Source organism: Theropithecus gelada, chromosome 9, assembly GCF_003255815.1.
Source record: "Theropithecus gelada isolate Dixy chromosome 9, Tgel_1.0, whole genome shotgun sequence".
In the NCBI taxonomy this organism is placed as follows: Eukaryota; Metazoa; Chordata; class Mammalia; order Primates; family Cercopithecidae; genus Theropithecus; species Theropithecus gelada.
Genome location: NC_037677.1, coordinates 87,923,894 through 87,943,428, shown reverse-complemented (window position 1 = coordinate 87,943,428; position 19,535 = coordinate 87,923,894). Strand labels below are relative to the sequence as shown.

At 34.3% G+C, this 19,535-nt stretch overlaps 1 protein-coding gene and 1 long non-coding RNA gene across 4 annotated transcripts in view; one reads left to right on the top strand and one right to left on the bottom strand.

The window, feature by feature from the left end:
- LOC112632128 overlaps positions 1–19,535 on the top strand; it is a 207,747-nt gene that overhangs the window by 22,468 nt on the left and 165,744 nt on the right. The window lies entirely within an intron of this gene.
- The window catches only part of HECTD2 (HECT domain E3 ubiquitin protein ligase 2), a 92,710-nt gene that overhangs the window by 3,329 nt on the left and 69,846 nt on the right, over positions 1–19,535 (bottom strand). For all 3 annotated transcript variants that reach the window (XM_025397867.1, XM_025397865.1, XM_025397866.1), the window contains 9 exons: positions 16,860–16,967; positions 15,675–15,807; positions 14,660–14,748; positions 11,789–11,947; positions 9,962–10,036; positions 9,193–9,280; positions 9,002–9,108; positions 7,476–7,591; positions 6,760–6,903 (listed from right to left, as the gene is read on the bottom strand). In XM_025397867.1, the coding sequence (XP_025253652.1) occupies positions 6,760–6,903; positions 7,476–7,591; positions 9,002–9,108; positions 9,193–9,280; positions 9,962–10,036; positions 11,789–11,947; positions 14,660–14,748; positions 15,675–15,807; positions 16,860–16,967 (1,019 nt within the window). The remainder of the gene's footprint in view (positions 1–6,759; positions 6,904–7,475; positions 7,592–9,001; positions 9,109–9,192; positions 9,281–9,961; positions 10,037–11,788; positions 11,948–14,659; positions 14,749–15,674; positions 15,808–16,859; positions 16,968–19,535) is intronic.

Here is a 19,535-nt window from a genome sequence, read left to right as displayed (position 1 = left end):
TGAGGACTGATGGTTAAAAAGATTAAAAGAGTGGTATACACAAAATATCTGGCAGCTGAGGAGTAGATAATATAATGAATGATATATATTCTGGTTTTAGTATTAAAAAGTAATTTAAAAAATAGCATTTTGAGGACGCTAGATGCCCCTTGATGCACATGTAAAAATTATCTTCTGAATCCTTTTGGTCATCTCCCCAACCCACTATCTGATAATGTTGTTATCATCATTTAGGATTCTTATAGCTATCTTAAGACTCTTTCCTTCAGTCTTATGAACTTCACAACATCAGAACAGCTGTCAGAGAAATCAGTGAATAAAAATGTGAATACACTACAGAAAAGAAAAACATTTTTAAAGAAGTTTGTAAGATTTAAAACTAAATTTTGAGAGCCCCCTGTATTAAAAGACTTAAAACTATTAGAATCAGCATTTACTCAGTGTTTGGTCTATGATAATCACTGTGCTGAGTGCATTTACATGCACTGTTTCCTTTAATTTCAGCCTCAAAGCAACCTAAAAGTGGTTCTCATTTTACTGGTGAGGAAAAATAGACATGTAAATATACGAGTAAGCTGTTCAGGGATACAGAGCTGGTAAAGATGTAGGCCTACTATTCAAACCCAGATCAGTCTGACTTAAAACACCAGTCAGTGTTGTTAATATATAAGATTTAACATTCTCAATTTTTTATGCATCAGACATACATTTGTATGAATTAAAAATATCACCAAATAACAAAGCAAAGAAAAAAATGAAAATGCCAACTCAGTTTTTTAATATAATTTTTTCTAAAGTGCTCTGCTGTTTACAAGGTCCTAAGCTACACAACAACTTATTTTTATGCCAGTGTCTCATGCATCCATTCAATAGCATTTCGCAAGTTATTTAAAACATTGGTTTTCTCTTCATTCTGTTAAGGCTGAGCTTTCCAAGTTTATTTAATACTCATCTACCTAGATACAAGGTCTCTTAAAACTGAAAGAAAACAATGTCAAGATTCTACTGGAAGAATATCTTATGAAAATGTTCATTGAAGAAAAAATGTGTCCAGGATTTTCTTAATCCATCAGGGGCTTCAATAACATGTATTTGATAAGGTGCAGGACCAAATTATATATATCTTTTAAGCCTGACTCTTTGGATGATTTGCAAAGGAAGCTGCTTAAGGACAACCAGAGATGGGAAAGGATGTAATTTGAAATTTGCTTTGCAATCTTGGCCATTCTACATTACACTCTGTACTAAATAATCAGGATAACCACAAAATATTGCCAAGGGTTCATGCCCTTTTAGAGGAAAAAAGCATTCAGAATACAATTAATGACTGAAGATTATTTACTCCATGGACTTCATTCTAAGAGGCACTGGTTTTCAGTTCCTGTGTTAGTTTGCCTAGGATGGAGCCTCTAGCTTCATCCATGTTGTTGCAAAGGACATGATCTTGTTTTTGGTTTTTTTTTTTTTTTTTAATGGCTGCATAGTATTCCATGGTACATATGCACCACATTTTCTTTATCCAGTCTTTGCTATTGTGAATAGTGCTGCAATGAACAATGAACATATGCATGCATGTGTCTTCATGACAGAATAATTGATATTCCTTTGGGCACATACCCAATAATGGCATTGCTGGGTTGAATGATAGTTCTGTTTTAAGTTATTTAAGAAACCTCCAAACTGCTTTCCACAATGGCTAAAATAATTTACATTCCCACCAGCAGTGTATAAGCATTCCCTTTTCTCTGCAACCTTGTCAGCATCTACTATTTTTTGACTTTTTAACATAACAATAGCCATTCTGACTGCTGTGAGATGGTATCTCATTGTGGTTTTGATTTGCATTTGTCTTATGATTAGTAATGTTGAGCATGTTTTCATATGCTTATTGGCTGCATGTTGTCTTCCTCTGAAAAGTGTCTGTCCATGTCCTTTGCCCACTTTTTAATGGAATTACCATTCTTATTTAACAAAAATCTAGTGAATCTTCAATGGTGGACCTTATAAGATCAATGAAAACTCCTCTTTCAGCTGAAGTGTTGTCCTTGTCTTTTGAGGCATACCATTATTGTGTCAAATTGAAATGTTGTATGTCTTTGATGGTCAGCTTTATTTAATACATGTGAGATTACACTGGGAAACTAGAGTTGTTCTAGATTCATGTTGAAGCCATGTTAGCTCACATATTCTTGAAATAATAATAATTATCGGGAAAGTTTACAAGTAATGTCACCTTTGTATTAAAAAAGATTGCTCAGATTACTCTTTTAAAATTGGAAGTGATTTTAATATAAAATATTCTGAAAAATTAACTTCTGTTAAGCAAATAAATCTATAATCTAAAAATTTTCTCTTGAATTTTTTCATTTTAGAACTCTAATTGTAAATTTTGTTTAGAAATTTCTTAATTATATATGTAAATATTTATTTTGTATTTTAAATATGATATTGATGATGACATAAATACTATTCAAGAAATAGCCATTGGGCACTTGCCATGTGTGACTATGTGGAGAATATAAATATGTATAAGGCGGGGGGGGTGGAGCAAGATGGCCGAATAGGAACAGCTCCAGTCTCCAGCTCCCAGCGCGAGCGACACAGAAGACAGGTGATTTCTGCATTTTCAACTGAGGTACTGGGTTCATCTCACTAGGGAGTGCCAGACAATGGGTGCTGGTCAGCTGCTGCAGCCCAACCAGCGAGAGCTGAAGCAGGGCAAGGCATCGCCTTACCTGGGAAGCGCAAGGGGGAAGGGAATCCCTTTTCCTAGCCAGGGGAACTGAGACACACAACACCTGGAAAATCAGGTAACTCCCACCCCAACACTGCGCTTTACCAAGGGTCTTAGCAAACGGGCACACCAGGAGATTATATCTCACACCTGGCCGGGAGGGTCCCACGCCCATGGAGCCTCCCTCATTGCTAGCACAGCAGTCTGCGATCTAACGGCAAGGCAGCAGCGAGGCTGGGGGAGGGGCACCCGCCATTGCTGAGGCTTAAGTAGGTAAACAAAGCTGCTGGGAAGCTCGAACTGGGTGGAGCTCACAGCAGCTCAAGGAGGCCTGCCTGTCTCTGTAGACTCCACCTCTGGGGACAGGGCACAGCTAAACAACAACAACAACAACAACAACAACAACAAAAGTAGCAGAAACCTCTGCAGATGCAAACGACTCTGTCTGACAGCTTTGAAGAGAGCAGTGGATCTCCCAACACAGAGGCTGAGATCTGAGAACGGACAGACTGCCTGCTCAAGTGGGTCCCTGACCCCTGAGTAGCCTAACTGGGAGACATCCCCCACTAGGGGCAGAACGACACCCCACACCTCATACAGTGGGGTACACCCCTGAGAGGAAGCTTGCAAAGCAAGAATCAGACAGGTGCACTCGCTGTTCAGAAATATTCTATCTTCTGCAGCCTCTGCTGCTGATACCCAGGCAAACAAGGTCTGGAGTGGACCTCAAGCAATCTCCAACAGACCTACAGCTGAGGGTCCTGACTGTTAGAAGGAAAACTAACAAACAGGAAGGACACCCACACCAAAACCCCAACAGTACGTCACCATCATCAAAGACCAGAGGCAGATAAAACCACAAAGATGAGGAAAAAGCAGGGCAGAAAAGCTGGAAATTCAAAAAATAAGAACACTTCTTCCCCTGCAAAGGAACGCAGCTCATCGCCAGCAACAGATCAAAGCTGGACGAAGAATGACTTTGACGAGATGAGAGAAGAAGGCTCCAGTCCATCAAACTTCTCAGAGCTAAAGGAGGAATTATGTACCCAGCGCAAAGAAACTAAAAAATCTCGAAAAGAGTGGAAGAATTGATAACTAGAATAATTAATGCAGAGAAGGCCATAAACGAACTGACAGAGATGAAAACCATGACACGAGAAATACGTGACAAATGCACAAGCTTCAGTAACCGACTCGATCAACTGGAAGAAAGAGTATCAGGGATTGAGGATCAAATGAATGAAATGAAGCGAGAAGAGAAATCTAAAGAAAAAAGAAGAAAAAGAAATGAACAAAGCCTGCAAGAAGTATGGGATTATGTAAAAAAACCAAATCTATGTCTGATTGGGGTGCCTGAAAGTGAGGGGGAAAATGGAACCAAGTTGGAAAACACTCTTCAGGATATCATCCAGGAGAACTTCCCCAACCTAGTAGGGCAGGCCAACATTCAAATTCAGGAAATACAGAGAACCCCACAAAGATACTCCTTGAGAAGAGCAACTCCAAGACACATAATTGCCAGATTCACCAAAGTTGAAATGAAGGAAAAAATCTGAAGGGCAGCCAGAGAGAAAGGTCGGGTTACCCACAAAGGGAAGGCCATCAGACTAACAGTAGATCTCTTGACAGAAACTCTACAAGCCAGAAGAGATTGGGGGCCAATATTCAACATTCTTAAAGAATAAGAATTTTAAACCCAGAATTTCATATCCAGCCAAACCAAGTTTCATAAGTGAAGGAGAAATAAAATCCTTTACAGATAAGCAAATGCTTAGAGATTTTGTCACCACCAGGCCTGCCTTACAAGAGACCCTGAAGGAAACACTAAACATGGAAAGGAACAACTGGTACCAGCCATTGCAAAAACATGCCAAAATGTAAAGACCATCGAGGCTAGGAAGAAACTGCATCAACTAACGAGAAAAATAACCAGTTAATATCATAATGGCAGGATCAAGTTCACACATAACAATCTTAACCTTAAATGCAAATGGACTAAATGCTCCAATTAAAAGACACAGACTGGCAAACTGGATAAAGAGTCAAGACCCATCAGTCTGCTGTATTCAGGAGACCCATCTCACACGCAGAGACATACATAGGCTCAAAATAAAGGGATGGAGGAAGATTTACCAAGCAAATGGAGAACAAAAAAAAGCGGGGGTTGCAATACTAGTCTCTGATAAAACAGACTTTAAACCATCAAAGATCAAAAGAGACAAAGAAGGCCATTACATAATGGTAAAGGGATCAATTCTACAGGAAGAGCTAGATGTACCATTTGACCCAGCCATCCCATTACTGGGTATATACCCAAAGGATTATAAATCATGCTGCTATAAAGGCACATGCACACGTATGTTTATTGCGGCACTATTCACAATAGCAAAGACTTGGAATCAACCCAAATGTCCATCAGTGACAGACTGGATTAAGAAAACGTGGCACATATACACCACGGAATACTATGTAGCCATAAAAAAGGATGAGTTTGTGTCCTTTGTAGGGACATGGATGCAGCTGGAAACCATCATTCTCAGCAAACTATCGCAAGAACAGGAAACCAAACACCGCATGTTCTCACTCATAGGTGGGAAGTGAACAATGAGATTACTTGGACTCGGGAAGGGGAACATCACACACCGGGGCCTATCATGGGGAGGCAGGAGGGGGGAAGGATTGCACTGGGAGTTATACCTGATGTAAATGACGAGTTGATGGGTGCTGACAAGTTGATGGGTGCAGCACACCAACAGGGCACAAGTATACATATGTAACAAACCTGCACGTTATGCACATGTACCCTAGAACTTAAAGTATAATAATAATAAATAAAACAAAGAAACAAACAAACAAAAAACAAATATGTATAAGGCATAACCTCTGCCTTGAAGAACGAAATGACTCAGATATGAAGTGCAATATGATAACTAGCACATAACTTCTACAAGATATTTGAAAAACTCACTGAATACATAATGACTTTTGGCTTTACAGAGGAAGTCAACATTAAACTGTGTCTTTAATAGTTGAAGCTGGCACATGTCACATGTAAAGGGAACAACTTGAAAGCATGGAGAAAGGCATAAAACGTATCTAACGAATCAGCAGAACAGGCTGTTGACTAAAGCATGGGAAGAAATGAAAACTGGTAGGTAGCCTGGGTAGAAGACTAGAGCTTTATTTTACAGTCTCTAGATTCTAGAACTTAAATGGGCAACAAAGTTATTTCCCAGGGAAATATCATGATCTAAATAGTGTTAAAGCACATGAGTTTAATAGGATAAAATAAGCTAGTAATGAGATAAAAAGTAACTTTACCAGGGTGGGGGCAGTGGAAAGGCAAAGAACAGATTCCAGCTTTAAAATGAAAGGAAGAACTAAGAGCACTCAGGGAATGTTCAATGTATGGGGCAAGAGAAAAAAAATGATTATAACCAAAGTATGTCTATTCAAGTTAGCTTTACAAATTATAAGTTATTTGGAAACAGGAGTAAGTTGATAAGCATTAATGCATTAACACTGCTAAAAAATAATTTAAATCCATCATCACCATCACTTCATATACAAAAAGCATGAGATTAAAAAAAAGAAGAGGATTAGTATTAGAGGTACTTCTGGTACTACTTATAGTATCCTCCAACCCCCTAGAAAAGAAAGAAAACTACGCAAACTAGATATCCCAACTTAGTGATTTTCCTAAAAATAAAAAACACATTTCACATTTAAATAAAAATGAACATTAGACAATATACTACTACAAAGTAACTAGGTTCTAAAAGAGACTACAAAGCACTTATATCACCTAGAAAAGTAAAAAGTTGTTAGAAATGAATTATTAGTTAGTATGTCTCAAAAACTAGTAAGAGAACTTTTAATCAAAATCTCTTACAGTTCAAGGCCATGAAGATTTTTCTATGAAAATAACTTCAAACGGAGTAAATCTCCTGATTCCAAATGTATTATTATTAGCAGTATTAGCAGTAACCTTTAGATTTAAAATAAAATTAGATCCAGAAATTTACCAATTAGTAGAAGTTTCATTCTTTGAGATTTTAAAGTTCAAATCAGCCATTCCTCCTACAGGTACTCTGTCACTCCCTGTAGTAAAATGTAGCAACTTCTTTTGAAGATCAAGAGGAAATCCAAGCACGACATCCCAAAAGTATCTAGAGAAAACCAAAGGAAATTAACATCAAATGTCTTGACAAAAATCCTACAATAAAGTAATATAAAGGAAGCTCTAAGGAAAGGGCTTTCCTTAAGAATATATAATACCCTGAATTTCTGTAAAATTAAGGAATGGTGAGCTTCTATATATGTATTAGACTTTTGACTAACATTATAAAATAATATTTTTATAAAAGTATGTAGGTTCAGCAGTGGATAGTACAGGAACCATTTTTCTCCTGTATAACTTTCAAATCTTATTTTTTCAACATAGTGCTATTAAACTGCTATTTATAAGGACAGCATCCATGAAATTCTAGGCGCAAAGTCATTTTTTTAAAAGTAAAATCTCTACACTTTTGTAGAAACTTGTTTATAGAATTTTCTACCAAAGGGAGTGATTTTATATTAAAATTCTCATAGACTTTCCAGAGATAAAATAAGACTGTGGGCTCTCTAATATTTGGACTAACTTAATTGATTCACAGATTGTAAGTTATGCAAATAAATGAATCACACTGTCTGCTGTTCCCTCTCCACATCCCCACTATCAGAAGTATAAAGAGCTCACTTTATAGTTAAGTCCGTTTTTGCATAGCCATCATACTGAGTACTTCTCTGCAGAGCATGCATATCCAGGTCAGGACTTCCACAGACCAAAATTTCAACCTCTTCTGGACGAAGCAGCTGCCAATAATTATTTATCAAAAACAATAATTAAAGAGTGATGGTTTTAAATGAAATTGGAACTATTTTCACTGGGTCAAATCACAAAAGTCATGATTTCTCATAGTAAATCAAACCATTTTTGTTGAAGAAAAATCTTCTCTGGGTATATTTTTCCTACCAAGGCAAGATATTTTTTGCTTCTGAAGTTTATAGATATTGTAAAATAGTAATTAGCAGTTTGCCAGAAAAACAAGCAAATGACTTTGCACAAATCCAAATTACTCTTCTCCAACCCAGCATGAAGCTTCAACATCTACTGATCCGCCTAATATCCCATATCTATTACTCTTCTCCAAAACCCAGCATGAAGCTCCAACATCTACTGATCCACCTAATATCCCATATCCTAATATCTCCTTCCAATATCCCATAACACCTCCTGTGTGCACTGTAGAGTTTGCGTACTTGGTTATAGTCTGTCTTGTGTCTCTTGTTTTTTTCAACTTTCAGGTGGGTTAGTCTACCACCTATAGAGATTAAAGCTCTAAAAATAGAGACCATGCTATGCTAATTAATTCTTATTTTCCCCCTGTCCACTCCCACAATTACCAGAGTGTCATAAACAAAACTTAACTAGAGCTCAATAAAGTGTTTCTCTTTCAAAGGTATTTTTGACAACAAACATATTACAAAGGTTTCTCTAAAACAAGCTGGCAATAATGTAAGCCACTTGATTTTGCCCCAAAACAACTTCTATAGTCTGTTTCTCTCCCCCATGAAAAATGATTCAAATGAAAGACCTTACTCCAATCCCTCATAAGAAAACTAAGGGAGATACAAATGGCATGTTGAAGTGTGTGCTGGGTAGCTGGGGTGACTGAAAGGTATCCTATGATACTTCTGACATGGTATTCTAAATAGTAGCTGACCCATATTCACATGGCTAAGACAAGTCAGACCAAACTGAGTCCAACATAACTCTGGAGGTAAACTACTTGCTAAGGGTAAAAGGCAACCAGAGTTGCTCAGGGAGCCCTGAGGTAGCAGGAAGCAGCTATACATATGTTCCTTAATCATTAAGAAGTTGTAGCTTTTGCCCTGGAGCTACATGTTAACTGCATTGTGTGCTTTGTCCTTCAGTATTAAGATCCTGAGTCCATGGATCCCTTCATCCACTCTACTTGGAGAAAGTTTGTAAAGTTCTAAAAGACTTAGTAGAAGGGGAAAGAAAATGAACTGACTGGGGTGTTTTTCCCCTCTAAAGAATGAAGGCTGAAATGAGAGAATTATTTTTGTTTTTAGTTCTACTTTTAAAAAGTAGAAAATGTTTTCTACTGTAAAAGCTTATCTACTAAAATATTTATTATTTGTTAACATGATAGTATTACAAAACCTAACTGAAAGCTTGATTTAAAGTTGTAAACTCACCATTAGGGCATTTGAAGCACACACACTATGAAATCCATAATAAAATGCAGCAAACTGCTTATAGATGGATTTGTTCAGAAGGAAGTCAGTATAAAGCTGTACATATTCTGAAAAGCAATTTTACATCTCTTAAATCGTAAAAGTAAATGGCAAATACTAATTCATTTTAATTAAAAATGGTATTAACTTACCTTTCCTATTTTGATTGGTAACTGAAATTTTATCACCACCGGGCTTTAAATTATAGGACTTGATTATTCCAAATTCTTCTTGAAAAACCTGATGGGAGATGCCATCACACATATTAATATGGTTGATATAATAACATACTTTGGTGAACAGGTTTGTAAAATTTAAAAAGAACAGTTTTTCCCCCTTCCTTCTAAACACATAAACTATAAAAGGCTAAGCTCTTGTAATATTTGTATTAAGAACAAGGGATCATAAAATAATTATGGGGTTAAAAAAATAGTGCCTTAACTTAACCCTGCCTAATACAGTTAAATACTTTAATGAAGTCCACAAAACTGTGTGGCCATCTAGATAATATGCGGGTCCCTGGAGCTCTGCAGATCACTGTAATTTCCATTTCCCAAATATTGTAAAAGGAGTGGAAATGAGAGAGTTTTGGTCTGACTCATTAGTTTCTACTCCTAACTTCTATGTTGAAGTTACAGGATAGGCTTATTTTTAGAAACTAAAAAGCTCTGAGAAAGTAACCAACTCAAGGGGATATGTAATTGCCTAGAGAGTATCCTGAACCCTTAGTGAATTAAGCACTTTCATTGACTGCTCATCTACACATGTCTACTTTATCAGGTTAAGGTCCTTTAAGATAGAGGATTGTATGTATTGGTTAATCCTTGTTCATCTTTTCTAACAGTGGGTATTTAATAACAAATTGTGCTGTTCACATATGAAATATATGATTAACAGATAACTATTTGCCCTTAATAGTACCTGAAATGTTGAATAGAAATCTTCTTCAACATTGCCTTCGTGTGATAAGAGTTCACTTAATCCATGGGCCAACTCCTATAAAAAGAAATCTGTTAATGACTTTTTCAATCAAATAGCATTAGCTAGGATAATTAAGTGGCTTTCCTATAGCTCATGCATATGTATATAAAGATCATATTTGACATGTATTTTCCAGGGCACAAAATGCTTAATGATTTCTACCATCCAGAAGCTTATCATTATAGGTCACAGATGGGGAAAATATCCAGTTCAAACTACAGGGGCATAACTCTGGGTTCTATTCTTAAGCAGCAAGCTAAGCATACCTCTAATGTAGTGTCCGTCATAATTCACTGCTATCTGCTACATTACTGTTTATGAATTTGTAGTATTTCTCACTTTCAATTTATATTCCTATGAAAATCTACTGTTTTAGGATTCATATTTTAAACATAAAACATACAATTCATTCATGTGCATGCATGAATATACAATTCATTCATGTGCATGCATGAATATACAGTTCATGCATGTACAGTGCCCTCCCCTCCCAAGAAAAAGTTAAGTACACTGAACGAAACATTTTCTGGTTGGCCGGGCACAGTGGCTCATGCCTGTAATCCCGGCACTTTGGGATGCCGATGTGGGCAGATGACAAGGTCAGAAGTTCAAGACCAGCCTGGCCAACATGGTGAAACCCTGTCTCTACTAAACAGACCAAAAAAAAAAAAAAAAAAAAAAAAAAAAGCCACGTGTGGTGGCTCGCACCTGTAATCCCAGCTACTTGGGAGACTGAGGCAGGAGAATTGCTTGGACCTGGGAGGTGGAGGTTGCAGTGAGCTGAGATCATTCCACTGCACTCCAGCCTGGACAACAGAGCAAGACTCTGTCTTGGGGGAAAAAAAAAAAAAGAAACATTTTCTGGCTGGGTGCAGTGGCTCATGCCTGTAATCCCAGCACTTTGGGAGGCTGAGGTAGGCGGATCACTGGAGGCCATGAGTTCAAGACCAGTCTGGCCAACATGGCAAAACCCCGTCTCTGCTAAAAAAAAAAAAAAAAAAAAAAGAAAGAAAAAAAAATTAGCCGGGCATGGTGGCGCGTGCCTAAAATCCCAGATATTCTGGAGGCTGAGGCATGGGAATCGCTTGAACCCAGGAGGCAGAGTTGCAGTGAGCCAAGGTGGAGCCACTGCACTCCAGCCTGGGTGACAGAGTGAGACTCTGTCTCAAAAAAAAAGAAAGATTTTCTTACATTATATTATAACTGAAGTTATCCATAAATATTTAAAAATAGAAAAACCGACCCAATATTTCAAAATTTTCAATTTAATTTTTATGAAAAAATTAAAGTTTTATTTTAAATTATTAGAAAAAGGTAAATAACAGCATAATTAGAATGATTTTCTATATTTTACATAATACATTTTCTACTCCTTTAAAACCACAAATTTTCATACAAATCTAGGCTGGCATAGATTTGATATAATTGTCATCATTTAAAAATTATTAATAAAAACGATCCCATTGTTCACATAAAGAAACTAAACTGAAAGGTTAAATAACTGCAGGTTATTTAACGATTAAATAACTGCTAGTAAGTGGCAGAGCCTGGACTTGAATTACTGTTGTAAAAGCTTAGGAGCACTGCAAAGTGGGTGACATGTCTCTCTAAGGAAAGAAAAAGCTAGTTGAAAAAAGGACATGAGTTATAAAGGTTGAAGGAAACCATATTTAAAAGTAAGAATAGCATTAGGAGGAGAGAGACTGTGCAGGTGGAAAAAAGATGATTTAGCATTAAAGGACGAGATATTAATAACTTTATACTTACAGGCATAATTTGACATAAGTCGTCAACGGTAACACTGCAGATGCCTACTGGTATATTTTGATCACTAGGAATGATGGGAGGGCTCAATAATTTCTTGTAACAGCAGGGAGGGAAACGAATATCCAAGGTGATGCTGTTATAAACAGCTAGTCCCATAAGCTATGCATACTAAATGTTAAGCATTAACATAAAATCCATGACAACAAATGAGTTCTGAATTATGCATCAGTCTATTTTTTGCATACTTCTTTCAGATTTAACACTGACTTTCTAATTAGTATCACATATTTCCTTTCCCCTCTTTCATTTATTTCCCCTTTATTTTACACAATATAATTCCTTGATTACAAAAAGTCATGTAAAAAGGAGTGGTTTAGTTGACAGTATTCAATGATTTCCCTAGAAAAGTTTATCTAAGATCACAACAGACAGCAACTTAAGACATGCCTGTAATTATTTAACAGAAAACATTTTCTAAATTTAAACAAAGATGTTGGCAATTTTATAAGCTGCAGCAACAGTTTATTCAGTAGAACTCACTGTAGAATACTGGTTTTGGAGATAGCCATTTTAGTTATTTTAAAATTAAAAACAGACTATGTGTGAAGAAAAGAGCTAAACTGAATAAACATATGGATATAAATATGCTATTGATAAGCTAATAGGATAGGTAATTTCCAACAGTAAAACTTGAAAGACTTATGTTACTTGGAGTTTCTCAGTGTCAAAGTTAAAAAGCTACAGATGTTATAAATTTTGCTCAGGATTATTTACTAGTTATATGGTGGAATGTAACTTATCCATTTATGGAAAGAGAGGTTTTAGATCAAATTTCATAATATTTCAACAGTCAATTATATAAAGTTATTAAGGAAGTAATTCATTTTATAGGCTCATAAGGAAATCTAAACATATGAGCTGGGTAAATTACTGAAAATAACTTTTAAAAATTGGAAGACCACCAAAATTTCAATTTGCTAAAGTGTAATGAAGGCTGATAATAAGGCCTTATACTTCAAAATAATTGTATTAGAAACACAATACTGTCAGAACTACTAGAACAATACATCTTTGGTCCTGAAATTTTAAAACTGGAGATATATGTGAAATCAACTATATTTTCTCAATGTTCATACTTGTTATATCTCAAATTTCAGTTCCCAACCCCTTACCTGACCACAATCCACTCTCATCTCACATTTCTCCTATATAGTATTACACTTTTTACAGCATCAATTTAGCTTTCTATAGGTTTTATATCTGTGTGTGATAAACACACATAATAATGAGAGTAGCAATTATAATTTTTAGATTCAATTGTTTAGCTTGAAATATAGAATAGCTAAACATGCTTAATATGCTCTTTTGGGTAATGACTAAATAGAAACTAGTATCTATTGCAAAAAAATGAGCAATTTTATGATTTTATGTATAGTATCACTTAAAAATATAACTAAGCCATAATACTTTATTGTAAATATTAGAGTCAAAATATCATCCAAATCTAAATTGTGATATATGAATATAAAGCATGACAAACATTTATGTATGAAAATTTAAATAGCTCATAGTATAGTGACAAGCATCAATGATTAGGCCCTTCAATGAAGATGAAACATTCAATAAATGATTACTGCAGATACTAGAATATAAACAGGAGTCTCAGAATTGTTAAGTGTTATTCTCTATGGAATTTAGCACTTTGGACCTTCAGACATAACAATATATACAATTTTTCAAGTTGAGTTTACTATCTCAACGTGCAGTTTATTCCCTACTACCCTTTCTTTAATTAATCTCGTCTCTCAATTTCCATATATATGCCTCATAATTTATTCCAACAGATGTAACAAAGACAGACGTTCAAAGATGGCTCTTCATTCATTTTCTGATGGTATTTTCCATAACTTTCAGTGTGCTTGCTGCTGCTCTCTACCAAGCCCAGCACAATTTAGCCTTTTTTATTCTCACCACACTCTCAGCTTATAATGTCCCAACACTCTCACCAGCCATATGTTAATCAAATGTAATTGTTCCATTTTTAAATCTCTGTCCTCTCTGGGAGAAATACATTGTATGTTTTCCTTCTCAGAACTCCTTAGTACTTACTGCCATATGGTCATTTGACTCTGAGAACAGATGAAGAATTTCCCCCTGCTTGTAAACCTTCTTATCTCCAGTGCTTGCTTATTTATTTACTCTTCCCTCCTTTCCTCCACAAACAATTATATTTCTTGGAATCTAAAAAGCTAATGTAGAAGGCATCTTGTCCAATCTCCTACCCAATGCAGAAATGCGCTCTACAATATACTACAATATACTACAATATACCTGATAGGAATCATAGGATTGCAAATGGACTTATAAAACTTTAAAAATACTACAAAATAATACTATATGCTTTAAATATTCCCATTCCATTCAATTTTTATGGATGCTCCCTTTACGTTTCAGGATTTGGAGACATATTAAAGAGTTAGATCTAATTCCCCCAATTTCAATTCAGTAAACTGAGGGAAATGAGCACAAAGTGAAAGAACAGAAAAAAATACTTCATTATAAATGGGAAATACTTTGATTTCTTTCTTTAAAAAGCCTTAAATTAGTGATAACTTCAATTATATGTGAAATAGGAAAGAACCATTTTTATTTTGAGATAAGGTTTTCAGAAAAATATCAAACTCATTTCTTTCAATTAAGTCTACTGACATATATTACACATAATGAAGATTACTGAAAATCTAACAGTACATTTGACAATAATATTTAATTTGATAAAATGGCTAAAGAAAACAGTTTTCTAAAATACAGATAAAATCTTTAAAAATCTCTAATCTATTAGCACCTCCTAGTGGAAAGTTTAAAGGATACAATTCCAACCAATCGGAATTCAGAATAGTTATCACATTTAAAGCTGCTAAACCAATGGCAGTGTGAATCCTTGTGATATGTAAACATGCCTTAAAAAACACACAAATAATTTTATTATTAACATGATTGACTTAAAAAAATCAAACTGGTAAACATGTACATGACATCTCATCTATTAGAAGCTAACCAATTCAACAATAATTCTGTTACAAATCATCTTTCAAGTTAAAAATTTCAGATTATTTATGGGACTATATATTTGCAAATCTCAGCAAATATAAATATATATATTAAATATATACGGAGAACATTTTATTTTCCTGAACCAATGGTAGAAACAGGGTAAAAAGATACAAACTAAATTAATCAGATAACTTTATAAAAAGTATAGTTTCATAGATTATAAATTATGATCAAAATTAACTTTGAGGATATCTGGAGACTTCAATTTATCACTGTCATCCCTATTTCCCATCACATACACATATAGAAAAGAAAACTAAAGAATAAGGAAAACACTGAAAACTCTCCTTTGAAAAGTTTAACAGATAGTAAGGATTATACAGGTAGTTTCTGTAAAATAAAAAATTTCAAAGGCTTATTTTTTCTTAAAAAATTAATTCATGAATTTTTATTAAAATGACCCATTAATTAAAGAGGCTTTGAATGTTATTATACAGCAAACTATAGTTTTGTGTTTTAATTTCAAATGTTTTTTATTTCAATGACAAATTAAAATTTCATGCATTTGACTTATTCAGAAAAGATATGGATGTCTCCTCATAAATGTTTACTTTTAATCTTGATACATTTTGTGTAGGGTTCCCAGTAAAAGAATCAACTGATCATCAATTCAGTCAAACAAGTTTTTAAAATGTAAATAACAGTCCTTAATTATTCAACATTTATGATTGACAAAAAGTCTGTAAAATCATAGAATAGTTTAAAAATAAGGTTGACTACTTGACTCTAACAATTATGAAGAAACATGGTTTATGAAAATTAGATTACTTACCATAATCTGGATGAAAAATTTGGCGAATTAGAAGAAGGAACCATTCTTTAGTCAAACCACCCATATCCAAACCAGCTTCCCCTACAAATGTAACTTTTAACTTCTTTTTCAAGTCTGCTCTTTTCCGGGTTAGCTATTTGAAGATATTATACAGTAGAGGAGAACAAAGAGCAGTGAAAAGAGAATTAACATTTTTAATTCCGGGAAATGTGTTAGGCAGTCGTTAACTTATTTGCAATGCTACAAATCTCCATCCATCCATTTATCCATTAAATCTGCCAGACACTGTGTGAGCTAGGTGTTTACTATGTTTTATAGATCAGGAAACAGAATTACAGAAGTCAGGTATTTTGCCCAAAGTACTGCCTCCTGGTATCTACTGCCTTCAAGTTTTTAATTTAGCACACTATAAGATAATTCATTTCTTTTTAAAAAAAACTCCCTTCAATGCTAAACTTTAAAAAATCACATGGCTAGGGCTGGGTGTGGTAGCTTGAGCTGGTAATCCCAACTACTTGGAAGGCTGAGGTAGGAGGATGGCTTGAGACCCTGAGACCAGGAGTTTGAGGTGGCAGTGAGCTTTGATTGTACCACACTCCAGCCTGGGTGACAAAATAAAATGTGTTGCAAAAATAAATAAGTAAATAAATAAATAAATAACATAGCTGAATCAGTCATTATCTTCTAATAACCATATTAAGATCGAGCTGAAGCATTTTTTATGATAATACATGAAAATGCAATCAAAGTATGTTAGAGCCTGTATAGGCCCAATATACCCTGTAAGTCAGACTTCTAATTTTATAGATGTGTAGTCTGAGACCTGGAGAAGTTAAATGACTTGTTACACACATAACTAGTAACAAAGGTGGGTCTGGAATCTAGGTTATATACGAAGAAACATGAATTACTCATTTAAGTGTTCTACATCAAATCCTTTTCTAGGGAATTAACAAACTATTAATAAACATACAAACATGAATATAAGACAATTATGAATACAGATCTGATTTTAACTATGGTGTCAAAATTTAAGGAAGCTTGGTATGCAACAAGATCTTCAAAAGAATTTAAGAAAGCACACTTATTGGAATACAGAAATAAAAAAGTTTACTAAGATTTTTATAATAAATCATATTATAGAATTTTAAGCTTTAATTAATATCATTTTGGAATAAATTATACCTCATCAAGTGAATCGCTAACCAGATGTGTCCGTCTTACTTTCATATTTAGAAATAACATATTCATATCGGGTCTCTGTCTTCGAGATACTTTATCCACCAGACTTTGCTAATTAAATAAGAAAGTAAACATTTTTGCTTTTACTTAGATTATAATTAAGTTTAAAACATTTAAAGATTTTAGTAAAAATAACAATTATTATCTATGCCATTTCTTATATAAACAATTTTATAAAAATCAATTATACACATTTTTATTTGTGAAAATGGCTTATTATTATTTCATATTGTAACAATGATAACCAAAGGGGATCCAAAGTGGAGGACCAAAAATAATTCACCTTCTATAATAAAAAATGTTGCATCACAGTTTCCATATGTCTCATCTCTTAAATAGCAAAGTTTTCTGTTTAATAAATACAAATATAAAATGGAACATTCAAAACAAGGTATATATTTCTGATGATAAACCTGGACTTAGGGTTTTTTAGATATTGAATTTTCTCTAAAGGTACAATTAGTCTACTTTACAAAAGTGACTTGTCAACATGTATCAAAGATCATAACAATATTCATACACTTTATCCCAATAATCCTTCCACTGAGAATTCTAACTTGGAACATATTTTATACAGTTCCATGTTCATCACAGCACTATCTATAAAAACAAAACTTTAGAAATATCTTAAATACATATCCAACTAATGAACAAACTGATGGTCATAAAAACTATGTAAATAGTACAAGGAAGGTACACCTGAAGAAAGTAGGAAATAAAATTGTGTTTACAATACTATTTCAACTCTGTTGTCTTTTAAAGATAATACAGAACAAATATCAAAAGAAAATTTACTAAAATGTTAATGGCTTTGCTTGGGCGATGGGAATATGAGTGACTCAAAATTCTTTTGTCACCGTTTTTCAAAATATAAGCATGGAATAGGTGAAAAACAATATATTTAAAAATATCTATAAGAAATATATGTCATTTATCATATACAATTCACATGCTTATATATTTATCTAAATAGTCTTTATTAGACTATCTTTTTTGGTAATAACGAAAACTATTGTGCAGATTAAAGATAAACATTTCAGACATTTTAAATACATGCAGCAATTTGCTTTGATAGATAAAATTTTAGTATCACAAATCTACAATTTAAGGCTACTTATGATGTTGAATATTACTATAATAAAACACTAATTTGGAGCCTTCTCCATTTCTCCCATATACAATGCTAAATGCTATTAACAGCCTTTTATTTCTCTGTGTCCCCACTTATCAAAGAAGTCTGCATTCCTAGGATAGTGTCCTGTGTTACAGACCGTTTTTTCCTACCTTTTCCTATCTTCTGTTCCCAGTCTAGCTCCTGGGCAGCTGTCACATTATTTATTTATTATAAATAATAAACACATTTATGCTAGAATGCTAACAGCAAACAAAGTTAGTAGCTACTCCTCTCATCAAGAATTCATATTTACTAGAAAATGCTCCAAATGAAAAAATAACCCAACAATGATACAATTCTTGACAGTGTGACTGAGGAACTTATTTTAGGTTAGGAAACCACTTTTGTATATTTAGATTGTACCATATAAGCTCAATCTTACACTTTGTAAGATTGTCCTTGTGTCAAAATAGTCACCAGTCATTAATTCCAAGTGATATGGCAATTTACATGTTAAAATGTTGGGAAACACCCATAGAAAACTGATAATGCCACTCAGCTCTCAATGTCAAGCGTCTACTCATTCTTTTGCATGCTCTGTAGAAAACTTAGCCTGTCACAGTCTACACCTGCCATTCTCCTTCTTTAAAGTAGAAGAAAAATTCCACAAAAAGGTATTTGATATCCTGTGAGTGATACAGAAAAAACTGTTTAGTCTTGCTAGTTTAATCCAAACTAGCTCATTCTGTTATGTATAAAAGCACTGTAGATTTTTTCTTACAAATATAAAAAAATTATAGACCAAGGTGAAAAAATATTAAAAAGGCACATGACACTGTACGAGTACAACTAACAGAAAATGTCAGAATGAGTAGCTATATAGCTAATAATTGAGCCAATATCTACCCAAGATCAAGTAACAATTCTGGTGCTGAATATACCTGTTTAAACTCATTCTTCAGGGGGGTAGTGTGGCTTTGGAATTCCCTTGATGGGCATAGGCAATAAAATTTCTTCTAATATTCCCATATTCAGTATAAGATGACTTTGGGATGTCACCAGTTACTCAAATCTTTTGTCCTTCTCTGTGATAGAAAGAAATACTCACCTTCTGGGAACTGAATTACTGAAGAATAAACATTCTTATTTTTTACAGCATTTTGAAGTATTACAATTTATGCTTTAGGATTCTTTTTATATACTCTTGAACAAGATGGAAATCATTTCTTTTTACCCTATATTTCTTTTTCAATTAAGAAGACCACAGCCAAGCTTCCCTCTTTTAAAATTGTGAGCAATTATGTAACACAAGCAGATGTTTGAAATACATAAGCACTTAAACATACAGTTTACAGCTCTAGCAAGAAAACCTCACTGAATCTGATATTTATTAGATAAAGTACATTACTGTGCTGAGATGAAACACAAGGGATAGGGAGTGGTAAGGACAGACTGAGAGATAACTTCATACTGCTCTACAATTTGCCTAAACTCAGTCTGATTGC